This window comes from Hemiscyllium ocellatum, chromosome 20, assembly GCF_020745735.1.
Source record: "Hemiscyllium ocellatum isolate sHemOce1 chromosome 20, sHemOce1.pat.X.cur, whole genome shotgun sequence".
In the NCBI taxonomy this organism is placed as follows: Eukaryota; Metazoa; Chordata; class Chondrichthyes; order Orectolobiformes; family Hemiscylliidae; genus Hemiscyllium; species Hemiscyllium ocellatum.
This window is the reverse complement of record NC_083420.1, coordinates 61,887,549-61,913,905: the sequence shown is the minus strand read 5'-3', so window position 1 is coordinate 61,913,905 and position 26,357 is coordinate 61,887,549. Positions and strand designations below refer to the sequence as shown.

Here is a 26,357-nt window from a genome sequence, read left to right as displayed (position 1 = left end):
TCATCCATCTTCTCAAAGAACTTAATAACATTTGTGAGGCACAACCTACCCTCCTCAAAAGCATGTTGACTAGCTCTAATCATCTTATACCTCGCTAAGTGATTATAAATGTTGTTGTGGTTCTGTTCGCCGAGCTGGAAGTTTTTGTTGCAAACGTTTCGTCCCCTGGCTAGGCGACATCATCAGTGCTCTGGAGCCTCCTGCGAAGCGCTTCTTTGATGTTTCTTCCGGTACTTATAGTGGTCTGTCCTTGCCGCTTCCGGGTGTCAGTTTCAGCTGTCCGCTGTAGTGGTTGGTATATTGGGTCCAGGTCGATGTGTTTGTTGATGGAGTTTGTGGATGTGTGATCAAAGAAGTGCTTCGCAGGAGGCTCCAGAGCACTGATGATGTCGCCTAGCCAGGGGACGAAACGTTTGCAACAAAAACTTCCAGCTCGGCGAACAGAACCACAACAACGAGCACCTGAGCTACAAATCTTCGCACAAACCTTGATTATAAATGTAATTGTAATCCTTTATGCACAATTGAAGTAAGGCTCACTGGTCTATAATTCCCAGGGCTATCCTACTCCCCCTCTTGAACATAAGAACAATGTTTGCTATCCTCCAATCTTCTGGCACTATTCCAGTGGACAATGACGACATAAACATCAAAGCGAAAGGCTCAGCAACCTCCTCCCTGGCATCTCAGAGAATCCTAGGATAAATCCCATCCAGCCCCAGTGACTTATCTGTTTTTTTTTTTACACACTCTCCAGAATTACTAGCACCTTCTCTTTGTGAACCTCAATCCTATCTAACCTAGTAGCCCGTTTCCCAAAGTATTCTCCTTGACAACATTATTTCTTGTCAATATTCACACTGAAAAAAGATATTCATTTAGCGCTCCTCCTATCTCCTCTGACTCCACACACAATTTCCCACTACTATCTTTGATTGGCCCTAACCTTACTCTAGTCATTTTTTATTCCTGATATACCTATAGAAAGCCTTTGGATTTTCCTTGATCCTATCCGCCAATGACTTCTCATGTGCCTTGATCCTATCTGCCAATGGCTGCTCTTAACTCTCTCTTTAGGTCTGCCCTGGCTAATTTGCAACTCTCAAGTGCCATAAGTGATGCTTCACATCTCATCCTAACACAAGCCGCCTTCTTCCTCTTAACAAGATTCAACATGCTGGACAACTTTCTCCCTGCCCGACAGATACATACTTATGAAGGACACACAGTAGCTGTTCCTTGAATAAGCTCCACATTTCTAGGGTGCCCATACACTTCAGTTTCCTTCCCCATCCTGTGCATGCTAAATCTTGCCTAATTGAATCGTAATTGCCATCCCCTCAGCTATAAGTCTTTCCATCACTGAAGTAAACATGACCCAATTGTGGTCACTATCACCAGAGTGCTCACCTACTCCCAAACCCAACAACTAGCTGGGTTCATTACCTAGTACCAAATCTAATGTACTCTTGCCCCTTGTTGGCCTGTCCACATTTGAGAGTGTAATGCTACAATTTGAAAGCGCTACTTGAGGACAAAATAGACTATTGGTGGGTAATGGCCGAAAAAAAAACTTGGAACAAGTCTACTTGCAGTAAGTGCCATAAATCTTATGTTTTTAACTGCCCCTTCAGTGCACATTTTGAGGGGTGCAGATTGTATTTCTGGGAATGTTTACTAATTTTGAGACATCAATGGGGTGTTCCAGGACCTCAAATGTTGGGTTCAACATTCCATCTCCTTAACCAATAAAATTTCTGAATAGAGGAAGAAACAGGCCATATGGCATGAGGAAGTGGGGTGACTTAGTGGAAAAAAATACTGAAAAAGGTAAAAAAAAATTTGAAAGGAGGGGAAAAAAATTGACAATAAAACCTAAAAGCTTTCACATTTGCAATTTACTTCCCAGAAAACTCCAAATTCACCTGTTCCTTTTCTGACCTTCCAAGGGCTAGTGATTTCTCAGAACCATAAATTACATCCCTGACAGAATTTCTTCAAACAACAGTCTTAAATCAGTGTAATGAGATTCATCTATATTAGTGGCACAAACCCAGAAATTCCACGACACACAATTAGGGTCATGATGTAACAGGTTATTTTTCATTTCCAATTTTATTGAGGTTTATGGTGGAGCATTGGAAATTTTCCAGCAATTTGTGGAGAAGCGGAAGTCATAGCAATTTATGGGCCAATGCTGTGATAGAACCTTTTATTGACTTCTACATTTTTGTTTAATTTAAGTTTTTGGTTTGGAGCTGTGAGCTGAACTTTGGACTGAGAGCAGTGGCTGGTGTTAAAAAAGCCAGTATTTATTTTTGAGGCAAGGCCAAGGTAATCGCAGCTGGATTCTTGTTACCAAAAAAAAAAGGCACTTCTACCCCAGAAAGACAATATGCTCAAGACAGATATTGAACATTAACTGAAACCCATAGGATGATGTGCAGTCTGCCTCAGTGGTTGAACTGGTTTTTGGACCAAGTCTGGATAAGGAGGGGTTTAGCGCTTGATGCTACAGCTTGAAGATTTTAAACCTTCCTGCTTAATCTCCCATTATCAGTTATTTAATAGTCAAAAATAGAATCTCAATTATAAGAATTAATGAATATTCTTTAGAGTCTATCTGAATGCATCAGTGTCCTCAGAAAGCACAATACAATTCCATATGCCAGTGAGGTTATGGATTGTCAAGATTTTTTTTCTTTTTTATTTGCCCCTTAACTGTGGCAGTTTGTCTGTCTTTGAGAGTGGGGGTCTAGAATAAAGGATGATTCGGCTTAAATCAGAGAAATTAGATTATGTTGTAGATTAACTTTGTTCTGCTAAAGCTACCGTATTAATAAATGGTTAATTCTTCTGTTTATATTGGCATCTGCTATTGATTATTCACAATGCCTGGTTAGGAACCACTGGGATCAACTTTGACAGTCATGGAGTATTTTTATTTTACTTTGTTGCAAGTACAGGAATAGAGAGGTTGATTTGATTTGGCTGCATGCCCCAACAATTGGCTCATTCTCATCAAGAGACAACTGAGAACAACTGTTCATAAAAGTGTGTAGGTATTAGCCAGCAGTCAACATCACAACACAAAAATATCACTGAGACATGCATATCACCCAAGTGAAAGGATGAAATCATGACACACAAATTTGTCTCTGTGTTTAGTCCCAATTTTTAAGTGGAGTCCTAACATTAAATTCTGAAAAAACAATGACAGTCAAGAAAATTTTTTTGGCAAATAGGGTTAAAAAAATCCAAAGGGATTTTATAAATATATTAAGGACAAAAGGTAACTGGGTAGGGAATAGGTCTCCTCAAAGATCAGCAAGGCAGCCTTTGTGGAGTGGCAGGAGATGGGGAAGATACTAAGTTAGTATTTTGCATCAGTATTTACTGTGGAGAAGGGCATGGAAGATATAGAATGTGGGAAATTAGATGGTGACATCTTGGAAAATGATAAAATTATAAAGGAGGAGATACTGGATGCCTTGAAATGCATAAAAAAAAAGGTTAAATCCCCAGGACCTGATTAGGTGTACCCCATAACTCTGTGGGAAGTTAGGGAAGTGATTGCTGGGCCCTTTGCTCAGATAATTGTATCATCGATAGTCACAGGTGAGGTGCCGAAAGACTGGAGGTTGGCTAATGTGCTACCACTATTTCAGAATGATGGTAAGGAAAAGCATGGAAGTATAGACCGGTGAGCCTGACATCGGTGTTAGTTAAGTTGTTGGAAGGAATCCAGAGGGACAGCATTTACATATATTTGAAAAGGTGAGGACTGAATAGGGATAGTAAGCATGGCTTTGTACATGGGAAATCATGCCTCACGAACTTGATTTGAGATTTTTGAAGATATAAGAAAGGGGACTGATGAGGGCAGAGCAGTGGATGATTCACATGAACATGAGTAAGGCTTCGACAAGGTTCCCCATGGGAGATTGGTTAGCAAGGTTAAATCTCATTGAAAATAGGGAGAACCCATTTGGATACAGAACTGGCTTGAAGGCAGATGATGATTGGGGTTGCTTTTCAGACTGGAGGCCTCCGATAGTTAGTAAGTTTGCAGATGGACCAAAATTGGTGTAGTGGACAGGGAAGAAGGGATCTTAACCAGCTGGGCCAATGGACAGAGGAGTGGCAGATGAAGTTTAATTTAGATAAATGAAGGTGCTGCATTTTGGAAAGGCAAATCAGAGCAGGACATATACACTTCGTGGGAAAGTCCTGGAAGTGTTGCTGAACAAAGATCTTGGAGTACAGGTTCATATTTCCTCGAAAGTGGAAAGTTGATAGGATAGATTAGATTAGATTCTCTACAGTGCGGAAACAGGCCCTTCGGTCCAACAAGTCCACACCGAACCTCCAAAGAGCAACCCACCCAGACCCATTCCCCTACATTCACCCCTGTCTAATGCATCCAACACTATGGGCAATTTAGCATGGCCAATTCACCTAACCTGCATATCTTTGGACTGTGGGACGAAACCCAAGCAGACACAGGGAAAATGTGCAAACCCCACATAATTGCCTGAGGCAGGAACTAAACGCAGATCCCTGGCACTGTGGGGCAGCAGTGCTAACCACTGCTGCCTCACTGTGGGTAGTAGTTTGGTATGCTTTCCTTTATTGGCCAGAGATCAAATACAAGAGTGGGAAGGTCGCGTTGTGGCTGTGTAAGATATGGTTAGGCCACTTTTGGAATAGTGTGTTCAATTCTGGTCTTCCTCCTATCGGACGGATGTTGAGAAACTTGAAAGGGTTCAGAAAAGATTGATAAGGACGTTCTCAGGGTTGGAGGGTTTGAGCTATAGGGAGAGTCTGAACAGGTTATGGCTGTTTTCCCTGGGGTGTCGGAGATTGAGGGGTGATGTTATAGAGGCTTATAAATCATGAGGGGCATGGTTAGGATACGGAGATGCCAGTGTTGGACTCGGGTGTACAAATTTAAAAATCACACAACACCAGGTTATAGTCCAACAGGTTTAATTGGAAGCACACTAGCTTTCGGAGCAACGTTCCTTCATCAGGTGATTGTGGAGGGCTCGATCGTAACACAGAATTTATAGCAAAAGTTTGCAGTGTGATGTAACTGAAATTATACATTGAAAAATTGATTGTCTGATAAGCCTTTCATCTGTTAGAATACAGTGATAGTTTCACTTCTTTCATGTGTAAATCACAAAACCTTTTTTTAAAAAAGTTGCATTCTCGGGTTAGCTGTTAACAATGGTGATAGCTAGACAATATGTTGAAGGTGTTAGCCCCCCGTGTTCTCTGTCTATGACCTGATGTTTAGATTGATTCTAATCTAAAATGTGAGGTAACAGATTTTTACATAAATTCATGCAGTTTTTGAAAAATAAAGGAAATATCTAATATTTCCAATAGGAAGTATATAAATGTCAGATTCATCAGCCATACCACAAGGTAGAGCAAAACATCACCCGCTCACAACGCAGTGCCATCCAGGCTCTCAAAACCAATGACAACATTGTCATCAAACCAGCAGATAAAGGAGGAGCCATTGTCATTCAGAAGAACAGATTACTGCAAGGAAGGGGACCGACAACTGAACAACCAGGAACATTACAGGCAACTACCAGCTGATCTGACCAAAGAACACACCCAAGAATTAAACACACTGATCTGAACTTTGGATCCAGTCCTTCAGAGTTCCCTACGCGCCCTCATCCCACGTACTTCTCGTGTAAGCGACTTCTACTGCCTTCCAAAGATACACAAAGCCAACACACAGGAACATTCCCATCGTGTCGGGCAATGGGACCCTATGTGAGAATCTCTGTGGCTATGTGGAAGGCATCTTGAAACCTATTGTACAGGGGATTTCCAGCTTCTGTCGCGACACTGTGGATTTCTTAGAGAAACTCAGCACCCACGGACCAGTTGAACCGGAACATTCCTTGTCACAACGGACATTTCAGCACTCTACACCAGCATCCTCCACAAGGATGGCATCGTGGCAACAGCCTCAGTACTCAACACCAACAACTGCCAGTCTCCAAGCACCATCCTACAGCTCATCCGCTTTATCCTCGATCATAATGTCTTCACCTTTGACAACCAATTCATCATCCAGACACACGGAACAGCCATGGGGACCAAATTTGCACCCCAATATGCCAACATTTTTATGCACAGGTTCAAATAAGATTTCTTCTCTATGCAGGATCTCCAACCAACATTGTACACCAGGTACATTGATGACAATTTCTTCCTCTGGACCCATGGCGAAGAGCCACTGATAAGACTACACAGTGACATCAAACTCACCATGGACTACTCTCAACTGTCTGTTCCATTCTTGGACACGTGCGCCTCCATCAAGGACGAACACCTCTGCACCACACTATCGCAAACCCACAGACAACGTCACAATGCTACATTTCTCCAGCTTCCACCCAAAACAGCCATTCCCTATGGACAAGCCCTACGCTTACACCGGATCTGCTCAGATGAGGAAGAACGTGACGGACATCTGGAAGTACTCAAGGACGCCCTCACAAGAACGGGGTACGATGCTCAACTCATTGACCGCCAGTTCCGACGTGCCACAGCAAGGAACTGTAATGACCTCCTCAGGAGACAGACACGTGCTGCAACTGACAGGGCACCCTTCGTTGTTCAGTACTTCCCAGGGGCTGAAAAATTACGCCATGTCCTTCATGACCTGCAACACACTATCAATAAGGATGAGCACCTCACCAAGACCTTCCCCACACCTCCACTACTTGCCTTTAAACAACCGCCAAACCTCAAAGAGATCATTGTTCGTAGCAAACCGCCCGGCTCTCAGGACAACTCCATACAACCCTGTCACGGTGGACGTTGCAAGACTTGTCAGATTGTGGACATAGATACCACTATTACGTGTGGAAACACCTCCCACCTTGTACATGGCAGGTACTCCCGTGACTCAGCCAAGTTGTCTATCTTATACGTTGCAGACAAGGATGCCCGGAGGTATGGTACATTGGGGAAACCGAGCAAAGGCTATGACAACAGATGAATGGGCACCGCACAACAATCAACAGACAGGAGGGTTCCCTCCCAGTTGGGGAACACTTCAGTGGTCTAGGACATTCAGCCTCGGACCTTCGGGTGACCATCCTCCAAGGTGGACTTTGGGACAGGCAGCAGAGGAAAGTGGCCGAGCAGAGGCTGATAGCTAAGTTCGGTTGAGGAAGGGCCTCAACCGGGCCCTTGGGCTCATGTCACATTACAGGTGATCAGCATTGCATTACACACACACGCGGACACAGGTACATACAGACACGCACACACACACTTATATAGACACACACTCCCACACCCACACATGCACCCCCTCACAGACTTAAGACACTTGCACTCACTACACACACACTTTCTCACACTCAACCCCCACCCCAGACAGACAGACACACACACACACACACACACACACACACACACACACACACACACACAGACAAAGACCCACATACACACATTTTGTGGGGTAAATTTGTACTTGCAGAGTTACATTGCACTTTGCTCAAAAACTGCATACTTTCATGTAGGACTCTGAGCTCAAAACTGAATTTATGTAAAACTCCGTTATCTCACTTTTTAAGATTAGAATCAATCTAAACATCAGGTCATAGACAGAGAGCACGGGGGGCTAATACCTTCAACATATTGTCTATCACCATTGTTAACAGCTAATCTGAGAATGCAACTTTAAAAAAAAGTTTTGTGATTTCCACATGAAAGAAGAGAAACTATCACTGCATTCTAACAGATGAAAGGCTTAACAGACAATCAATTTTTCAATGTAAAATTTCAATGTAAAACTGCAAATTTTTGCTATAAATTCTGTGTTACGATCGAGCCCTCCACAATCACCTGATGAAGGAGTGTCGCTCCGAAAGCTAGTGTGCTTCCAATTAAACCTGTTGGACTATAACCTGGTGTTGAGATTTTTAACATGGTTAGGATAAATAGTCAAGGTCTTTTCCCTGGGGTGAGAAATCCAGAATGAGAGGACATAGATTGAAGGTGAGAAGAGAAAATTTTGAGACACCCAAGGGACAACTTCTTCACACAGAGGGTGGTGCGTATATGGAATGAGCTGCCAGAGGAAATGGTGGAGGCTGGTACAATTACAACTTCAAAAGTCATCTCAATGAGTGTATGAATAAGAGGAGTTAAGTGGAATATGGGCCAAGTGCTGACAAATGGGACTAGATTAGGCTGGGATATCTGATCCTCATGGATGAGTTGGGCCAAAGTGTCTTTTTCTGTGCTGTACATCTCTATGACTCTAACCAAATTGTCAAATCAACAGTCAACTGACTTTTAGAAGAAAATTAGAAGGTATTTTTCCACACTATTTTCCTCCACACGATTTATCAAAATATGAAAAACACTGAAGCACTTTGTAACAAACCACTCTTAAAACCACTTCATGCCACTTGGGAAATAATTAGATAAAGTAATTATAGAAAAACAAGGAAATAGCAGGGAAAAAGGGACTACATTCCCTTCAGTTATATCAAAATTCCTGCAATGGTCTTCGTTTCTTGGGTGCTTCAATTCCTTTCTTGGGGCTTAAAATGCAACTACAAAAGCATTAGAAAAGGTGAGAAAACAAATTACTTTAAAAACAGGTTGACTCCAACTGATTCTCATTTAGCTGTAAACTGCATTCCCGATGAACAAAATGTTAGTAAAGCACAAGATACAATTCATACTGAAACCAGCATAACCTTTACCTTCATTTCGCCTTGGGTGTCGATGAATATAGTTAAATTGGAGATCTATCTGTCTATTTTGTCGGGCCTCTGCTCTATTTTTGCTATGAAAGGTAGCTTTGTGCGCTTTGTAATCAATTTCTGAGCGAAAAGCATGAGTAAATTGCTCAGTGTTACAACGCCCCTCCTCACACAGATAGTGCTTCTCACGGAAATGATCACGAAGATAATCATAATCACTACAATAAAAGAAATCGGAATAGTTTTAGTTAATTTTACCAATAGTCAAGTGAACATTTTAAATCATAATTGCATAAATCAGAAGTATTCCAGAAATATTCAGTGATAATAGCAAAGCATTCCATAATTGGCCTCTGAGAAAATGGAACTTGGGGATTAAAAAAAAAACACCTACACTTTCGGCCATCAACTGTTCACTAGAGACTTGAATTAGAGCTTCTTCAAAAGGAAGACAGACTGAATTCATGATGCCACCCCAATTCTTTCCCTCCACCATCCAACACACCTTTCACATTACAATCAGGCCAGTAAAACAGCAGAAAATTAGGAATAAAAATGAAAATGTTTAACTTCAAGGTTTGAAGTGGAATGAAATCTTGTGCAAACACAACTGATGAACAGCAACAGATTCAGTCATGGAATGTCATCACTTTGGATTACAATAGCTTGGTAATTTACCCTTCGTGTTTAAGTCTGTCATGGAACATAGAAAAGTACAGCACAGAACAGGCCCTTGGGCCCACGATGTTTTGCCGAGGATTATTCCTAATCTAAAATCTAAAATAAAATAACCTAACCTATGCACTCCTCAATTCACTGCTGTCCATGCGCATGTCCAGTCGCTTAAATGTCCCTAATAACTCTGCGTCCACCACCACCTCTGGCAACGCATTCCATGCATTAACAACTCAGTGTAAAGAAACTACCTCTGACATCTCCTCTATACCTTTCTCCTAATATCTTAAAACTATGACCCTTGGTGCCAGTCAATCCTGCCCTGGGGAATAGTCTCTGGCTATTGACTCTATCCAGCCCTCTCACTACCTTGTATAGCTCAATCAGGTCTTCTTCCTTCTCTCCAGAGAATAAAGTCAGAGCTTAGTCAACTTCTCTTCATGAGACAAGCCCTCCAAGTCCAGGCAGCATCCTGGAAAACCTTCTTTGCACCCTCTCCAAAGCCTCCGTATCTTTCCCATAATAGGGCAACTAGAACTGGACACAATATTCCAAGTGTGGTCTCACCAGGAACTTGTAGAGCTGCAGCAAAACTTCGCAGCTCTTAAAACTCGATCCCTCTGTTAATGAAAGGCAAAACACCATATGCTTTCTTAACAACCCTATCCACCTGGGTGACAAGTTGAAAGGATCTATGCACTTGAACACCAAGATCCCGGTACTCCTCCACACTGCCAAGAATCCTGTCTTTAATACTATATTCAGCATTCAAGTTCAACTTTCCAAAATTCATCACTTCACATTTATCCAGGTTGAACTCCATTTCTCAGCCCAGCTCTGCATCCTCTCTAAGTTGCACTACAGCCTGCAACGGCCTCCGAAACTATCAACGGCACCTCCAACATTTGTGTCATCTGCAAATTTACTAACCCACCCCTTAACCTCCTCAAGTCATTGTTAAAACTACAAAGAGCAGAAGCCTAAGAACCAAGCTCTGCAGGACCCCATTCAACACCGATTTCCAGGCAGAATGCTTTCCATCGATAACCACATAAGGTTATCGAAGGTTGGCCTTCTGTCAGCCAACCAATTCTGAATCCAGATAGTCAAGTCTCCCTTTATCCCATACCTCCTGACCTTATGAATGAGCCCACTGTGGGCGACCTTATCAAATGCCTTCCTGAAGTCCACATACAGCACAGCCACTGCTCAACCTTCATTGACCTGTTGAGTCACCTCCTCAAAAGAACTCTAAGATTTGAGAGGCACGACCTGCTCCGCACAAAGCTATGCTGACTGCCTTTAATCACGATATGCTTTTCCAAATAGTCATAAATCCTATTCCTCAGAATTCTTTCCAAAACCTTGCTGACCACAGATGTAAGACTGACTTGGTCTGTAACTGCCAGGGATTTCCCCATTCCCCTTCTTGAAAAGTGGAACTTTCGCCTCCCTCCAATCTTCCGATACAACTCCCATGGAGAGTGAGGAAGCAAAGATCTTCGCCAGCAGCTTAGCAACCTTTCTCGCTTCCCGAAGCAACCTAGGATAATTCTGGTCTGGCTCTGGGGACTTATCATCTTAATGTTTGCCAAAGTTTCAGCACATCAACTTCATCAATCCTGATCTGTTCAAGCTTGTATCCCAGCTCCTCAAAGTTCTCATTCACAAGTTCCCTTTCCTTTGTGAAAACCAAAGCAAATAACTCATTTATGGCTTCCCCTATCTGCTCAGACTTGAGTCAAGTTCCCTATGCTATACCTGATCAGCCCTACCTTCTCCCTGATCATTCGCTTATTTCTCACGTATAAATAAAATGCCTTTGGGTTCTTCCTAATCCTTCCTGCCAAGCCTTCCTCCTGGCTCTCCTCAGCCCATCTCTGAGTTCCTTTCTAGCAAGCCTGTAATCCTCTAAGGCTGTGCTAGATCCATCCTTCCTCCACCTTATATAAGCTGCCTTCTTCCTTTTGATAAGAATCTTCCATGTTCTCATCATCCAAGGCTCCATAATCTTACCCCTTCTTGCAGTCTCAGGGGGAACAAATTTGTGCATCACTCGCAACAACTGCTCCTTAAAACAGTCTCCACATGTCTGTTGTGCCTTTTCCGTGGAACAATTGCTCCCAATCCGTACTTGCCAACTCCTGTCTGATAACGTCATAATTTTCTTTTCCCCAATTAAATATCTTCCCCTGGTAAGTGCTCCTTTCCCTCTCCAAGACTATGGATAAATGGGAGGCAGTTGTTGTCACTGTCACCAAAGCATTCTTCCACCTCGAGATCTGGCACCTGTCCTGGCTCATTGCAGAACACCAAATCCAAAATGGCCTCTCCCCTCCTCGGCCTGTCCACATACTGAAGGAAACCCTCCTGAACACACCTGAAGAAACGGCACCATCCAAACCATCTGTACCAAGAAGGTGCTACTAAAACTAGGTGGTCTTTCTCCACTCACCTATAATATTCTTGAGCACCATCAGAATCACAGAAGTGACAGAAATAGTGGTCCCTTCTTAAATGTTTCAACAGTTCATCATTATCCAGATAGCGATCATCACAGAACTTGCACAAAGGATGCCCACGATGTGAAGTATCATCTGGGTCACCATGCATTCTATGGCGTGCAAGATCTTTCCGATTATACCACTTGCGCTCATAGGTAAAAATCTGGAAAGAAAAAATAATACGAAAGCTTAATCGCAATGGTCTAACGTTGTTCTGTATTGTAGCAAATAAAAGGCCGTTATTCAGCAACTGCTATAGTGAGGCAAAGCAAAACATCTGGAACGTCAGCAAAATTGTGTCTGAACCAATGATCTTTCATATTCAAAACAACTCATCCGACAGAGCCCTCAGCACTCAAGCACCTCGAGGCAGAGGTCCAGTTAATAAGGAGTTAAAAAAACGAAGCACAAGATTCATCGTCTAATGAGACATCAGGCAAGAATTGTCTCCAGACAATAAAGGTGATATAATGGGTTGTATGAAACATTCTACATTAGTCATCTTTGCTTACAGGAAAGGGACTAAACTCATGAAGGCAATATAATCTCTGTTGTCAATGCTAAGGGAAAAGTTTAAAAGGGTTATTAACTATAGTGGTAGGGTAATTGGAAGAAATTGAGAAAGGGTAAATACTGAATTGTAGAGTACATCCACACAAGAGAAAAAGGTCCTTTGGCACATCACACCAATGCCAGTCAAAAAACATGACAACAATTCTAATCCCATTTTCTGGCACTTGATCCAGAACCTTGGCATTACAAATGCACATCTAAAAATTTAAACGTTAGTAGATTTTTTGCCTCCGTTACCCTTACAGGCTGTGAGTGCCAAATCCACATCATCTGAATGAAAATGTTTTCCTCACTTTTCCTTTACTTAAATCTATGACCGTTGCCACTGACCTCTCCAACAATGGAAAAGTTTCTTCATATCTATCCTATGTCCCTCAATGATTTATTCATCTCAATCATGTCCCCTCCCAATCTCTTCTGCTCCAACCTCTCTTCAGAAGGACAATGAGATTTGATGGAATTAGACAGGATATTGTAGCGGTTGTTTGGAGTCGTTTGCTTGCAGGCAAAGGGACCTCCTGCAAGAGGGAGGCCTTTAAAAGTGAGATAGCTAAGGTTCAAGGTCTATATATTCTTGTGAGGATGAAGGGCAAGGTTGACAGGAATAAGTAACAGATTCCTGATGAAGGGCTCTTGCCCGAAACGTCGATTTTCCTGCTCCTTGGATGCTGCCTGACCTACTGTGCATTTCCAGCACCACTCTAATCTCCAGCAACTGCAGTCCTCGGTTTCATCTAGGAATAAGGAACCCTGGTTGACAAGAGATATTGAGGGTCTGATCAGAAAAAGGAAACATGGCAAATGGAAAACAGGCAGCTGGGATCAAGGGAATTCCTGGAGGTATATAGGGGATGCAGGAGTTCACTGAAGGAGGATGTCAGGAGAATGAAAAGGGGGCATGAGATAGCCTTGGCTGAGAAGATTAAGATGAATCCAAAGAGGTTCTTAAAGGAAAAAGAATAATTGGAGAAAGAATTGTACCCCTCAAGGATGATAGTGGACATGTATGTGTGGAACTGCAGGACTTTGGCATGGTCCTCAATGAATATTTCTCCTCTGTGTTTACCACAGAGAAAGATATGAAGACTTGGGAAGTTAGTGGGCATACCTTGAGGACAGTCTGTATCACAGTAGAGGTGGTGCAAGACATATTAGAATATACGAATTTCCTGGTCATGACTAGTTATATCCAGGAACACAAAGAGGCTAGAGGAGAAATTGCGGGGCCTTGGCTGATATTTTTGCATCATTTTTGGCCACGAGCCTTGGAAGATAGTGAATGTTGCCTTCTTGCTCATGATGGACTGCAAATAAAAACCAGGAATCTACACAGACCAGTAAGCCTAACATCTATGGTAAATAAGTTGCTTGAGAAGATTCTGAGAATTCTTTGATGAAATGAACAGGAAGGTTAATGAGGGCAGGGCAGTAGATGTAGCCTACATGAATTTCAGTAAGGCCTTTGATAAGGTTCCACATGGTACACTTCTCTGGAAGGTTAGATTGCATGAAATCCAGGGGGAGTTGGCAAATTGGATATACAATTGGCTTGATGGTAGGAAGCAGAGAGAAATAGTGAAAGGATGCTCGTCAGACTGGAGGCCTGTGACCAATGGAGTGCTTCATGGATCAGTGCTAGGCCATTGCTGTCTGTAACCTACATCAATGAGTTGGATGAGAATGTACAAGGCATGATTAGTAAATGTGCAAATTACACTAAAATAGGCAGTATCATTGATAGTGAGAAAGGTTGTCAGAAGTGCAGCAAGACCTTGATCAGTTGTGGAAGTAGAATGAGAAATAGTTTAATATAGATAAGAGTGCAGTCTTGCATCTTGGAACATCAAATCAAGGTAGGAGTTTCATGGTGAACGGTAGGGCCTTAAGGATTGTAGTGAAGCAGAAGGACCTTGGGGTTCAGGTCAAGGTTCCCTGAAAGTGAAGTCACAGTTAGACAGGGCAGTGAAGCAGGTTTATGGTACACTGGCCTACATCTGTCAGGGCATTGAGTATAGAGATTGGGAAGTTATGATGCGAATATACAGGACATTGGAGAAGCCGCACTTGTAGCGTGTTCAGGTTTGGTCATCTTGCTATAGGAAGGATGTTATTAAAAGAGTGCAGCGGAATTTTACAAGGATGTGGCCTGGACTCAGTTATAGAGAAAGGTCTGAGTTATAGAGAAAGGTTGGACAAACTAGAACTTTCTTTAGAGTGCAGGAGATTGAGGGGGTACCTTATCAAGGTGTATAAGGTCATGAGAGGCATGGATAGCGTGAATGCACTCGCTCTTTTTCCCCCAAGAGTTGAGGAATTTGTGGGCGGCACGGTGGCAAAGTGGTTAGCACTGCTGCCTCACAGCACCAGAGACCCGGGTTCAATTCCCACCTCAGGCCTTAAGGATTGTAGTGAAGCAGAGGGACCTTGGGGTTCAGGTCAAGGTTCCCTGAAAGTGAAGTCACAGTTAGACAGGGCAGTAAAGCAGGTTTATGGTACACTGGCCTACATCTGTCAGGGCATTGAGTATAGAGGTTGGGAAGTTATGATGCGAATATACAGGACATTGGAGAAGCCGCACTTGTAGCGTGTTCAGGTTTGGTCATCTTGCTATAGGAAGGATGTTATTAAAAGAGTGCAGCGGAATTTTACAAGGATGTGGCCTGGACTGTGTGGAGTTTGCACATTCGCCCCGTGTCTATGTGGGTTTCCTCCGGGTGCTCCAGTTTCCTCCCACACAGTCCAAAGATGTGCGGGTCAGGTGAATTGGCCATGCTAAACTGCCCGTAGTGTTAGGTTAGGGGTACGGATGGGTTGCGAGTCGGTGTGGACTCGTTGAGCCGAAGGGCCTGTTTCCACACTGTAAGTAATCTAATTTGAATCAAAGGCTAGAGGGAGAGGACATCAGTTTAAGGTCAGGGGGAAAGAATAAAAGGGAACCTTAGGGACAAATTTCTTTTTTTAAACACAGAGGGTGGTACACATACGGAAAGAGCTGCCAGCAGCAGTGGTTGAGGCAGGTACATTAACAACATTTAAAATACATTTGTACAAATACATGGATAGGAAAGGCTTGGAAGGATATGGCCAATGGAGTTTGCCTGGATGGGCATTTTGATTGGTATGGACCAGTTTGGACCGAAAGGCCTGTCTCCATACCGTTGGTCTCCATGACTAACTTAAACTCTCCAGCCCAGGAAACATCCTGATAAATCTCCTGGGCACTCTCTCCAGTGCTATTGCACCCCTCCCAACCCTAGATTCCAGAAACGCACACCATGCTCTAGCTGTGGCCAAACCAATATTTTTCACAGTTTCAGCATAAGCCCACTGCTCTTAAACTCTGTGCTTCGGAACTAATAAGAGCAAGTCTACCATTACCTTCCGAGCCACACGCATGTGCTAGTCCTCAAACCTAAAGGGATGTTTAAACATGCACACAAAGGTCAGACACCTCAGTCAATCCAAGGGTCTCACTGTTCATCATACATTCCCTATCCTGATTTGTCCTATCCAAGTGCACCACCTCTGATTTATACAAATTGAATTCCATCTGCCACTGAACATAACGTTTGGAGTCCAGTGATCCTCTTTCTGAGATATTTTGTTTCCTCTCCACAGACACAGTCAGGCTTGTATAATTTCTCCAACAACTTCTAGTTTTGTGTGTTTCAGATGCCCAGTAAGCATAGTTCTTTGTTTTATTCAAATAAATTTTGGAGCTGGCTTCCATCACAGGATACGTCTTTTTAAAAAGAATGTTTCTAGCATATTGCAGGTCCTCTTGTTTGCCACTTATACATAAGATTTGTATAAAAGAAGGCATAGTTAGTACGTTTGCAGATGACACTAAAATTGATGGCATTGCTAAGATTACAAACAGAACTTGATCAAATGAGTCAATGGCTGAAAAACAGCAGATGGAGTTCAATTTGGATAAATGCAAGCTTTTTACTTTGGTACAACAGGATTGTACATTTATGGGTAAGGCCTTGGGAAATGTTTAAAATAGGAGCACCTAGGGGCTCAGGTACATAATTCCTTGAAGTTTGCAATCATATATTTGATGGTGGCTAAAACATGTTTATCATGCTTGACTTCATTTCTCAGGCTTTTGAGTGTAGGAGTTGGGAAGTCAGGTTGAGGTTGTACAGGACATTGAGACCTCTTCTGCAGCATTACGTTCAGGTGTAGGACCATTCAGCACAGCCACTTTGGCGCAAGCGATTCGGTGCGACCCATTTCAGCACAGACCCATTTCGGCATGAGCGGTTCGGCGCAGCTCTTATTTATTCCTTTTCAGGCTTAGTTACAAGCATTAATGAAAGCAATAAAAAGAAAAATAATGTTTATTCTCTTTAGTAAAAATGTTAAAAAGAAAATAAAATGAAAGAAATAAGGCAAATACAAAATTATTGAAGGCGTTTTAAAGGGTTTTATTCTATTTCAATAGTTTGGATATTAATGTTTTATTTCAATATATTTTAATAATATTAGTTTAATAACTACTACTGAATAACTACAAAAACAGATCTGCGCCGAAATATATTTTATTTTAATAATAATAGTAGTTTAATAACTACAAAACAGTTCTGCGCCAAACCGGCCGCGCCAAATCGCTCGCGGCCAAGTGGCTGCGCCGAATGGTCCCACTGCGACTACGTCCGGTTCTGGTCACCCAGTTATAGGAAGGATATTATTAAGCTGGAGAGGGCTCAGAAGAGATTTACAAGAATGTTACTGGATCTGAAAAGTTTGAGACATAAAGAAAGGCTGGGACTTTTCTCATTGGAGCATAGGAGGTGGGGAGGTGTCCTAATAGAAGTTTATAAAATCATGAGGGGTATAGATAGGGGTAATGGTAGAAGGGGCACACATTTAAAAGTGAGAGAAGAGAGATTTAAAACAAAAGATACGAGGGGCAAACATTTTACACAGAAGTGTGTGTGTGTGAAATGAACTTCCTCAGGAAGTGGTGGATGCGAGTATAATTACAACATTTAAAAGACATTAAAGTACATGAATTGGAAAGGTTTGGGAGGGTTACGGGCCAGAAGTTTAGTTTGGGATTATGTTCGGCATGGACTGGTTGCACTGAAGGGTCAGTTTCTATGGTGTTTGACTATAAAGATGAATACAATTAAACAAAGTTTTACAACAATTCGGAGATATAACAAAAAATGTTTCATTTTCTAATTCTGGACAGTACAAGTACCATTTATTACTGAAAAATAAAGTAGGCCAATTCTGAAAGCTCAAATATAGTAATCAATATTACACTTTACAATAAAGTTAGCTATATCCCAGATCTGTTAACTGTATTAAAAAACATTCTTTTGCAAATTGATCTCTACTAAATAAAATACAACATGTAGAGCCAAATAAATCTGCATAACTGATATCATTAGAAAACCAATTTCTCGAATGGGAGTCAGGTAACCTACCTGGAGGTGTCTTACACAAAGCTTACAGCTGAACATCTCATGCTGCTTTCTCATGTGATGTTCTAGGTCTTCAAAAGTATTAAATGGTCTTGACTCAGAACATACAGGGCAATCATGTTGCAGAAGCTTCCTAATGAAAATTTTGGAAATATCAAAATTATTAAAAAGCCTGAAAGGGAGTTTGTAATTTAGTTTTATTCTGTTTCTTGAAATGTATACTTACATTCAGCATTCTGAAGAACTAAACAATAGTAAGGCATAACCACAATTTTAGAATTTACTCCACAAAACACTCAAATCCTGCAAGACATTCCTTAAAACTACTTACTTTGACTAAACTTTTCATCATAAATCCTAACACCATCTTGTAAGTTTCAGTGTCAAACTCAGATCTATAGTGCAGGGTCTTAGTTCATTAAAGGCAAGTCAAGTTGCGAGCAGAGGAGTTGATGGTCTATTGGTATTGGATTACTGATCCAGGTAATATTCTGAGAACCTGATGAAGGAGCACCGCTCTGAAAGCTTGTGATTTCAAATAAACCTATTTGATATAGCCTGGTGACATGTGACTTCTGACTGTCTACCTCAGTCCAACACCAGCACCTCCATATCTTCACTAAAGAATGATGGGGTTCCCTTGTCCTCACTTTCCACTCTGCCAGTCCCACATTCATAGAATCATTGTCCCAATCTATCCTTCTTCATAGCTCAGACCCTCTATCCTCGCATCCTGACAAATCTTTTCTGCACATCTTTAGTACAAGCACATCACCACCAGAACTGCACGCAATACTCCAGTTGTGGCCTAACCAGCAATTTACGTAGTCCCAGCATATTCTCCTTGCCATTGTATTCCATGCCTTGGGTAACAAAGTGAAGTATCCCATATATCTTCTTAGCCATCTTACCTACCTGCCGTGTTACCTTCAAAAGGTCTATAGATCAGCACAAGGTCCCTGTGGTGTTCAGTACTTTCCAGTGTGCTAACATTCATAATGTAATCCCTTGCTTCATTTGTCTTCCAAATTGCACTACCTCACCCTTTTCCAAGTTGAATTCAGTCTGTCACTCTGCAGCCAGTTTACCGATATCATCCTGCAATTCATTGCCAGAGGGCACAGGTTCAAGGTGAGAGGGGAAAAGATTTAAAAGGGACCTAAGGGGCAACGTTTTCATACAGAGAATGGTACATGTATGGAACGACCTTCCACAGGAAGTGGTGGAAGTTGGTACAATTACAACATTTAAAAGGCATCAGGATGGATATTTGAATACAAAGAGCTTACAGGGCTACAGGCCAAATGTTAGCTAGTGGGACTAGATTAATTCAGAATATCTAGTTGGCATGGATGAGTTGGATGAAAGGGTTTACTTCCATGCTGTACAGCTATATGATTCAATCTACTGGTATTCTTTTTTACTGTAGATTTCTAGCATCCACCATATTTTATTTTTACTTTGTTTTAGGACTTGCATAGATTTACTGTTTGACATAAATATGTTAAATATATTAAATTACTTAGCATTAAGATACATCATCACATCGCGATCAAGAATACAAAAGATGCAATTGCGAATAGCGGGAGGTAGTTTTTTCATTTATAATGTTCCAAAAGCCTGTAAACACAATTTACTTTACAATTAAACCTTACGCAGGTAGTGTTTATCAACCTTTTAAATGAAGATTCATAGAATTTCAAGGTGTTAATTCAATAAGCTAAATATTATAACTAATATAACTAATCAAAATCATTTTAAGCTGTGAAAAAAAAGTTTAGATATTGAGTTACCCATTCTATCATCACCAAAAACAGAGTTTAAGATTTTAAAGTTGCTTCCTTATCTGAAACATGAATGGGAGTATATTGTACAATTGCCTTTACAGTGGAAGTAAGCATATTTACAAACTAATTCTCAAAATATGTAATACGTGAGAATGGGGACAGAGCTTCTCTGACAGCTTGCAAACTTGTATTCAGAGGGCCTGGGACCTTAGCCACAAATAACAGAATCTTGAATTATCACAAGATGACAAATAGTAGGTTAATCTTTACGCAAAGAGGAAGGTGACTAAGGGTGCTGGAAATCTGAAACTGGCACTGAATGATGGATAAACTCAGTAGATCTAGGAGCATCAGCAAAGAGAAAAAGAGTTAACCTTTAGAGTCCGATTTGACTTCTTCAAAACTGAGGAAGCTCTACACCAGACTCAAACATGAATTGTTTTTCTCTCTCCATAAATACTGCCAGAACTGCACTGGTTTGTTTAAAGAGTGTTGGATTTTGGTGCAATTACATGGCTTTAGCCAGACCTCAGAGTCAGAGATGTACAGCACGGAAACAGACCCTTCTGTTCAACTCGTCCATGCCGACCAGATATCCCAACTGAATCTAGTCTCATTTGCCAGCACCCAGTCCGTATCTGTTCAAACTGTTCCTATTCAATACCTATCAAGATACCTTTTAAACATTGCAATCGTACTAGCCTCCACCACTTCCTCAGGCAACTCACTACAAATACCACCTTCTGCATGAAAAAAAGTTGCCCTTGAGATCCCCTATCTTTTTTCCCTCTCACCCTAAACCTTTGTCCCCTAGTTCCGACTCCCCCACCCCAGGGAAAAAAAAAAACTGTATTTATCCTATCCATGCTTCTCATGATTTTATAAACCTCTATAAAAGGTCACCCCTCAGCCTCCGACATTCCAGGGAAGCCAGCCCCAGCCTATTCAACCTCTTCCTTTAGCTCAAATCCTCCAATCCTGGTAACATCTTCTAAATCTTTTCTGAACCCTTTCATCTAGAACACTAGAGTCATAGAATCATACAGTATGGAAATAGATCCTTTAGTCTAACTAGTCCACACTGGTCATTTTCCCAAAGTACACTAACTCCACTTGCTTGCACTTGGCCTATATCCCTCAACACCTTTCCAATTCATGTACTTTCAAATGTCTTTTAAATGTTTTAACTATACCTGCATCCACCACTTCCTCTGACAGTTTATTCCATACATGCAAAGTCAACCCCTCACCACCACTCCCCACCCCCCTTCCCCACCCAGAATGCTTACACTCAAATGAAAACTGTCCGAACATTTTCAACCCATCTTTACAACGTAAAACCGCCATTCCCAGCGGCAAACTAGTAAATCTTTTCTGAGTGTGCAATTCTGATCTCATTCCTATAAGGAGGATTTTGTGAAACCTGAAAGGGTACAAGGATATTGCCAAGGTTGGTGGATTTGATCTAGAGGGATAGGCTGGGGCTTTTCCCCTGGAGCAATAGAGACGAAGGGGTGACCTTATAAAGGTTTATAAAATCATGCAGGACATGGATAAGGTAAACAGAAAAGGTATTTTCCTTGGGCTAGCAGAGTCCAGAACAAGAGCACCCAGGTTTAGGGTGAGAGGGGAAAAGATTAAAAAGGGAACTAAGGGGCAAATATTTCATGCAGAGGATGGTGCATGAATGGAATGAGCTGCCAGAGGATGTGGTGGAGGCTGGTACAATTACAACATTTAAAAGGAATCTGGATGGATATATGAATAGGAAGGGTTTAGAGGGATATGGGCCAAGTGCTGGCAAATGGAACTGGATTAGGTTAGGATATTTGGTTAGCATGGATGAGTTGGACCAAAGAGTCTGTTTCCATGCTGTGCATCTCTATGACTCCATGAGCCCTCTCCAATTTAATAACATCCTTCCTATGAGAGAGTGACCAAAGAAGCACACACTACTCCAGAAGAGGGCTCAAAAATATCCTATACAACCTCAACATAATGTCCCAATTCCTATACTCAAAGGTCTGAGCACTGAAGGCAAGCAAGCTAAACGCACTCTTAACCACTGTCTACCTGTGACACAAATTTCAAAGAATACTGTAACAGGAGTTGTCTCTGCTCTGCGTTTATCATCCTTTCAACAGAAAGAAATTAATGCAAGAGTTTAGATTAAATCTTTAAAAAGAAACAAAGCGCTTCCCTTGATTCACAATCACATCTTTTACCCTTACCCAAGACAGCCTCAGAGGAAGTGCAAAGATTCTTTAGACTGATCCTAAGCTTAAGGGTTATCCTATGAGTTACCTTAGTTGTCAATCTTAATTGAAGGATACCACACTATCTGGATTTTAAAAGAATCAAGCGATTGAAACAAATAGATGTCTAGAAGGGAAAGATCAGCATAAGGAGAAGGACATTCAACTACAAAAATTCAGAGGACACTACAGTGCAGCTTACAAAATAGCATGGAGTTGTTGTGCCGAATGGCCTGTTTCTATGCAAAATCTCACTGTTTGTCATTATTATTCCACTGAATAGTTGGATTAAATAAGTTAATATTTGCCCAAAAATGCATAGGGCACACTTTTCTATTCCTGGCTACACAAGAGTTATCTGGGATAGAAACCAAACAGGATTGAGATCAGTCAGATAACCAGTACAATTCCATCAATTTTATTAGACATGAAAATTCCTCATGTTTAGCTCCCGCCTCACCCACTCAATTTTCATCTGTACACGATCCAGCACGCCCAGGAAGAAAACCTTCAAGTGTCTGAACAAGATAAAATTCCACATTTGTTTATTTTCTTTTAAAAATACTCAAAGTGGATGTCACTGGCAAGCTTTAATGCCCAGAGGACAGATTAGATCCAACCATATGGGTCTGAACTCACGTAGGCCAAACAAGATGGCAGTTTCCTTTCCTGAAGGATTAGATTAGACTTACAGTGTGGAAACAGGCCCTTCGGCCCAACAAGTCCACACCGACCCGCCGAAGCGCAACCCACCCATACCCCTACATTTACCCCTTACCTAACACTACGGGCAATTTAGCTTGGCCAATTCACCTGACCCGCACATCTTTGGACTGTGGGAGGAAACCGGAGCACCCGGAGGAAACCCACGCAGACACGGGGAGAACGTGCAAACTCCACACAGTCAGTCGCCTGAGTCGGGAATTGAACCCGGGTCTACAGGCGCTGTGAGGCAGCAGTGCTAACCACTGTGCCACCGTGCCGCCCAAATTAGTGATATTAGTGAATCAGATGGGTTTTCCTAACGATCTCAATGATTTCATGGTCATGAGACACCAGGTTTATACTGTACTCAAATTCCACAATTTGATTTGGTAGATTTGAACCTAGGTACCCAGAACATTACCTGGACATCTGAAATAAAAGTCTAGCAATAAAAGCATAGGAAAGCTAGTAAAAAAAAACTTCTGCATGTACAATGTGTTAATAATATCACTATTTTAAAATATAAACATCAAATACCTAAATTGGGCATGAATCCTCCCATCAGCAATATATATATCAAATTTCTTTTCATGATGGAACTGATGTGTTACTATTGTTGAAAACGGAACAACTTTTTTCATAAATACAACCTGTATGGAACAAAAGGAAAAGTATTCAAGCAATGAGCAAAATTTATATTGAATAGCTAACGCAACAGCAAAGGTTTGCAATAAAAAATAATGGTGAATTTAATAGTACTCATTTTGACAATAAACTGGATGACAAATTTTGACAATTAAAATCAGTAAACAAATGTTTTCCATGTTGTCCTACTTAAAAAACTACTATGCAGGCATCCCGTTGAGTCAGTACTGTATTCAGGTGAATGAAAGGATGCAAGGTTGGGATAATTATGTCAATCACACCAAAAAACATTGGGCCTGTCCATTCAGGCATAAGTGATTTTAAGCAGAACAATTTCTCTGGCATTGAAAGATAACTTCTACAATTTCATTCCTTCACATAGTAATTATTTTAAAATTTCCATCTCCACTCTTACCCACTCTAAAATTACTTCCAGCATGTGGTTTATCAGGAAATGGCAAAGTTTAAGATACACTTTCTAATTCAGCATGCATTACTCAACAAGGATTATTTCATCAGATTGATGAAAATATATTGTTACGTTTCCTATTCACAAAAGCCCAAGTTCCAGAAGGTGCTGCAATGTTTTGGATTTCTAAGCATTGTCAATTCCACAGAAAGCAAGTGCTTGTACTCTTCTCAAGGAGTCACCTAACACAAAACGTTGACTCTGCTTTCTCTCCACAGATGCTGTCAGATGTGAATTTCTTCAACAATGTCTGATTTTGACGCTAGTAGTTTATTCATCACTAATTCCAGCATTTGGACTATGACATGACTACAAAAATCCAAAGTTCAAGACTAATTCACACAGTCGCCATTAAATCTTTGAGGACAACTTTGAGTATCGTACAGTAGAAATTCAAAGCAGCCAAAGGAAACGCTAGATTAGAGTTGTTTGACTAATTTCTAACAAAGAGCCCCACCCTTCCCGATAGATGATCGTTTCCAACAACCTGCGAAATCAAACCGAACTTCTCGGATTCCCATCGCCAGGAGTGGAAACTGTATATTACAAATGCTATCCCATTCCGATGAGGAGAATGTCAAAACCAAGTACCAACAGCCCCAAGGCGGAGGATCACAGTCACAATGCATCTCACACACTTCCACCGAGAGGAACCAAATGACCGATGGCCCACAGCCAGGACAGTCCCCCCGCCCCCAAAGACAGACTACCCAACACCCACGTCCCGTTCTCTAGCCACCTTTTCCCTCTTATCTTCCGGATCTCATACTCCCTTCCCACCCAAAGTCCATGAAAAGCCGCTGTGTCCTTGCGGTAACATAAACTCCTCATTGACTGACTCGTCCGTCGGCCGAAGGGACGACAGCCCCGGTTATGAACCTTTCCTGCACAGCCAGAGTCCAGTCCGTGCCCTCTCTGATACCGCCACAGCCACAGCCTCACCTTGTCGAGTTCAAGCCGACACACAGCGCAGTACCTCTGGCCACACAAGGCCCGCATCTTGGTGGAGCAGCGGTAACACACTGGGTGGTCACACTTGCCCACGGCGAAGATCTCCAGCTCCTGGCAGCACAGCACGCAGGACTTGTCAGCCCCCGTTGGGCCCGACTCCCGGGCGCTGCTGCCGGAGGCCATACCAGTGGCACCCGTCCCCGCCGCTGAACCTGAACTGAACCCTTCCCCCAACACAAAAACCGGGCCGCCGTAACGTCACATCGACATCCGGCGGAAAGCGCACCGCGCGGCCCAGCCTGTGACGTAATAAGCACATAGGGGCGGGGGAACGGATCACATTTAAGAAAACATCCGGTGGAGGGCGAGAAATGTCAAGGAACGATACTTGTTGGGGTTGGGGTAGCGGGAAGTTAGGGAGTAAGGGATGAGAAGGAGAGGAAGTGGGCTTAGGGAAAGAAAAGTGAGGAAGATTGATGGGTAGGACAGGTCATGAGGACAATGCTGAGCTGGAAGGTTGGAACTGGGGTAAGGTGGGACGAGGGGAAATGAGGAAACTGTTGAAGTCCACATTGATGCCATGGCGCTAAACTTTACCCAATCACATCATAATTGCCTTTCTTCCACCTATAAGTTTGGTCCTGCAGTATATACTTATACCTTTCCATCGCTAAATTAAACATAACTGAATTGTGGTCACTATCACCAAAGTGCTCACCTACCTGCAAATCTAAAACCTAGTCGGGTTCATTACGCAGTCCCAAATTCAATGTGGCCTTGCCACTTTTTGGCTTGTCGACATATTGTGTCAGGAAACCCTCCTGCACACATTGGACAAAAACTGACCCATCTAAAGTACTTAAACTATAGTATTCTCAGTCAATATTTGGAAAGTTAAAGTCCCCCATAACAACTACCCTGTTACTCTTGCTCCAATCCAGAATTATCTTTGCTATCCTTTCCTCTACATTTCTGGAACTTTTCAAGGTTGAGAGAAACCACCCTTTCCAGTTTGTTTCTAACCTCAGCCTATACTACCTCAGTAATGAGTCCTCAAACGTTCTTTCTCCCACCATAACAATGCCACACATACATCCTCGCACCCCCCCCACCTCACCCTCTTTTATCATCTTCTCTGTGCTTACTGAAACATCTAAATCCCAGAAAGTGCAACAAACATTCCATGTCTCCAAAATGACCACATTATCGAAATACCAGGTGCACGTTCACCCACCTTATTCTGGATGATCCTGGCATTGAAGTAGACACATTTCAAACCAACATCTTGCTTGCCAGTGCCCTCTCTCAACCTGGAAAACTTATTTCTGACTTCATTACTCTCAACCTCCTGTACAGTGGAATTACAATTTAGGTTTCCATCTCCCTGCTGAATTAGTTTAAGTCATCCTGAAGAGCATTAGCAAATTTCCTCCAGGATATTGGTACCCCCGTGGTTCAGGTGAAGACCATCCTGTTTGTAGCGGCCGCACCTCCCCCGGAAAGAGAACCAATTATCCTGGAATCCAAAACCGTTCATTACCACCTGACCTCTCTTAAGAATACTCCTACTGCCCTTGTATTCTTCTAAAGATTCAC

At 42.1% G+C, this 26,357-nt stretch overlaps 1 protein-coding gene across 2 annotated transcripts in view; it reads right to left on the bottom strand.

Annotated features, from left to right (window-relative positions):
* Positions 1-24,986, bottom strand: part of znf598 (zinc finger protein 598) — a 65,678-nt gene extending 40,692 nt beyond the window's left edge. For both annotated transcript variants that reach the window (XM_060840927.1, XM_060840929.1), the window contains exons 1-5: positions 24,753-24,986; positions 23,234-23,346; positions 17,953-18,082; positions 11,890-12,101; positions 8,760-8,977 (exon numbers count right to left, since the gene is read on the bottom strand). In XM_060840927.1, the coding sequence (XP_060696910.1) occupies positions 8,760-8,977; positions 11,890-12,101; positions 17,953-18,082; positions 23,234-23,346; positions 24,753-24,944 (865 nt within the window). In that variant the 5' untranslated portion in view covers positions 24,945-24,986. The remainder of the gene's footprint in view (positions 1-8,759; positions 8,978-11,889; positions 12,102-17,952; positions 18,083-23,233; positions 23,347-24,752) is intronic.
* Positions 24,987-26,357: the final 1,371 nt, after the last annotated feature.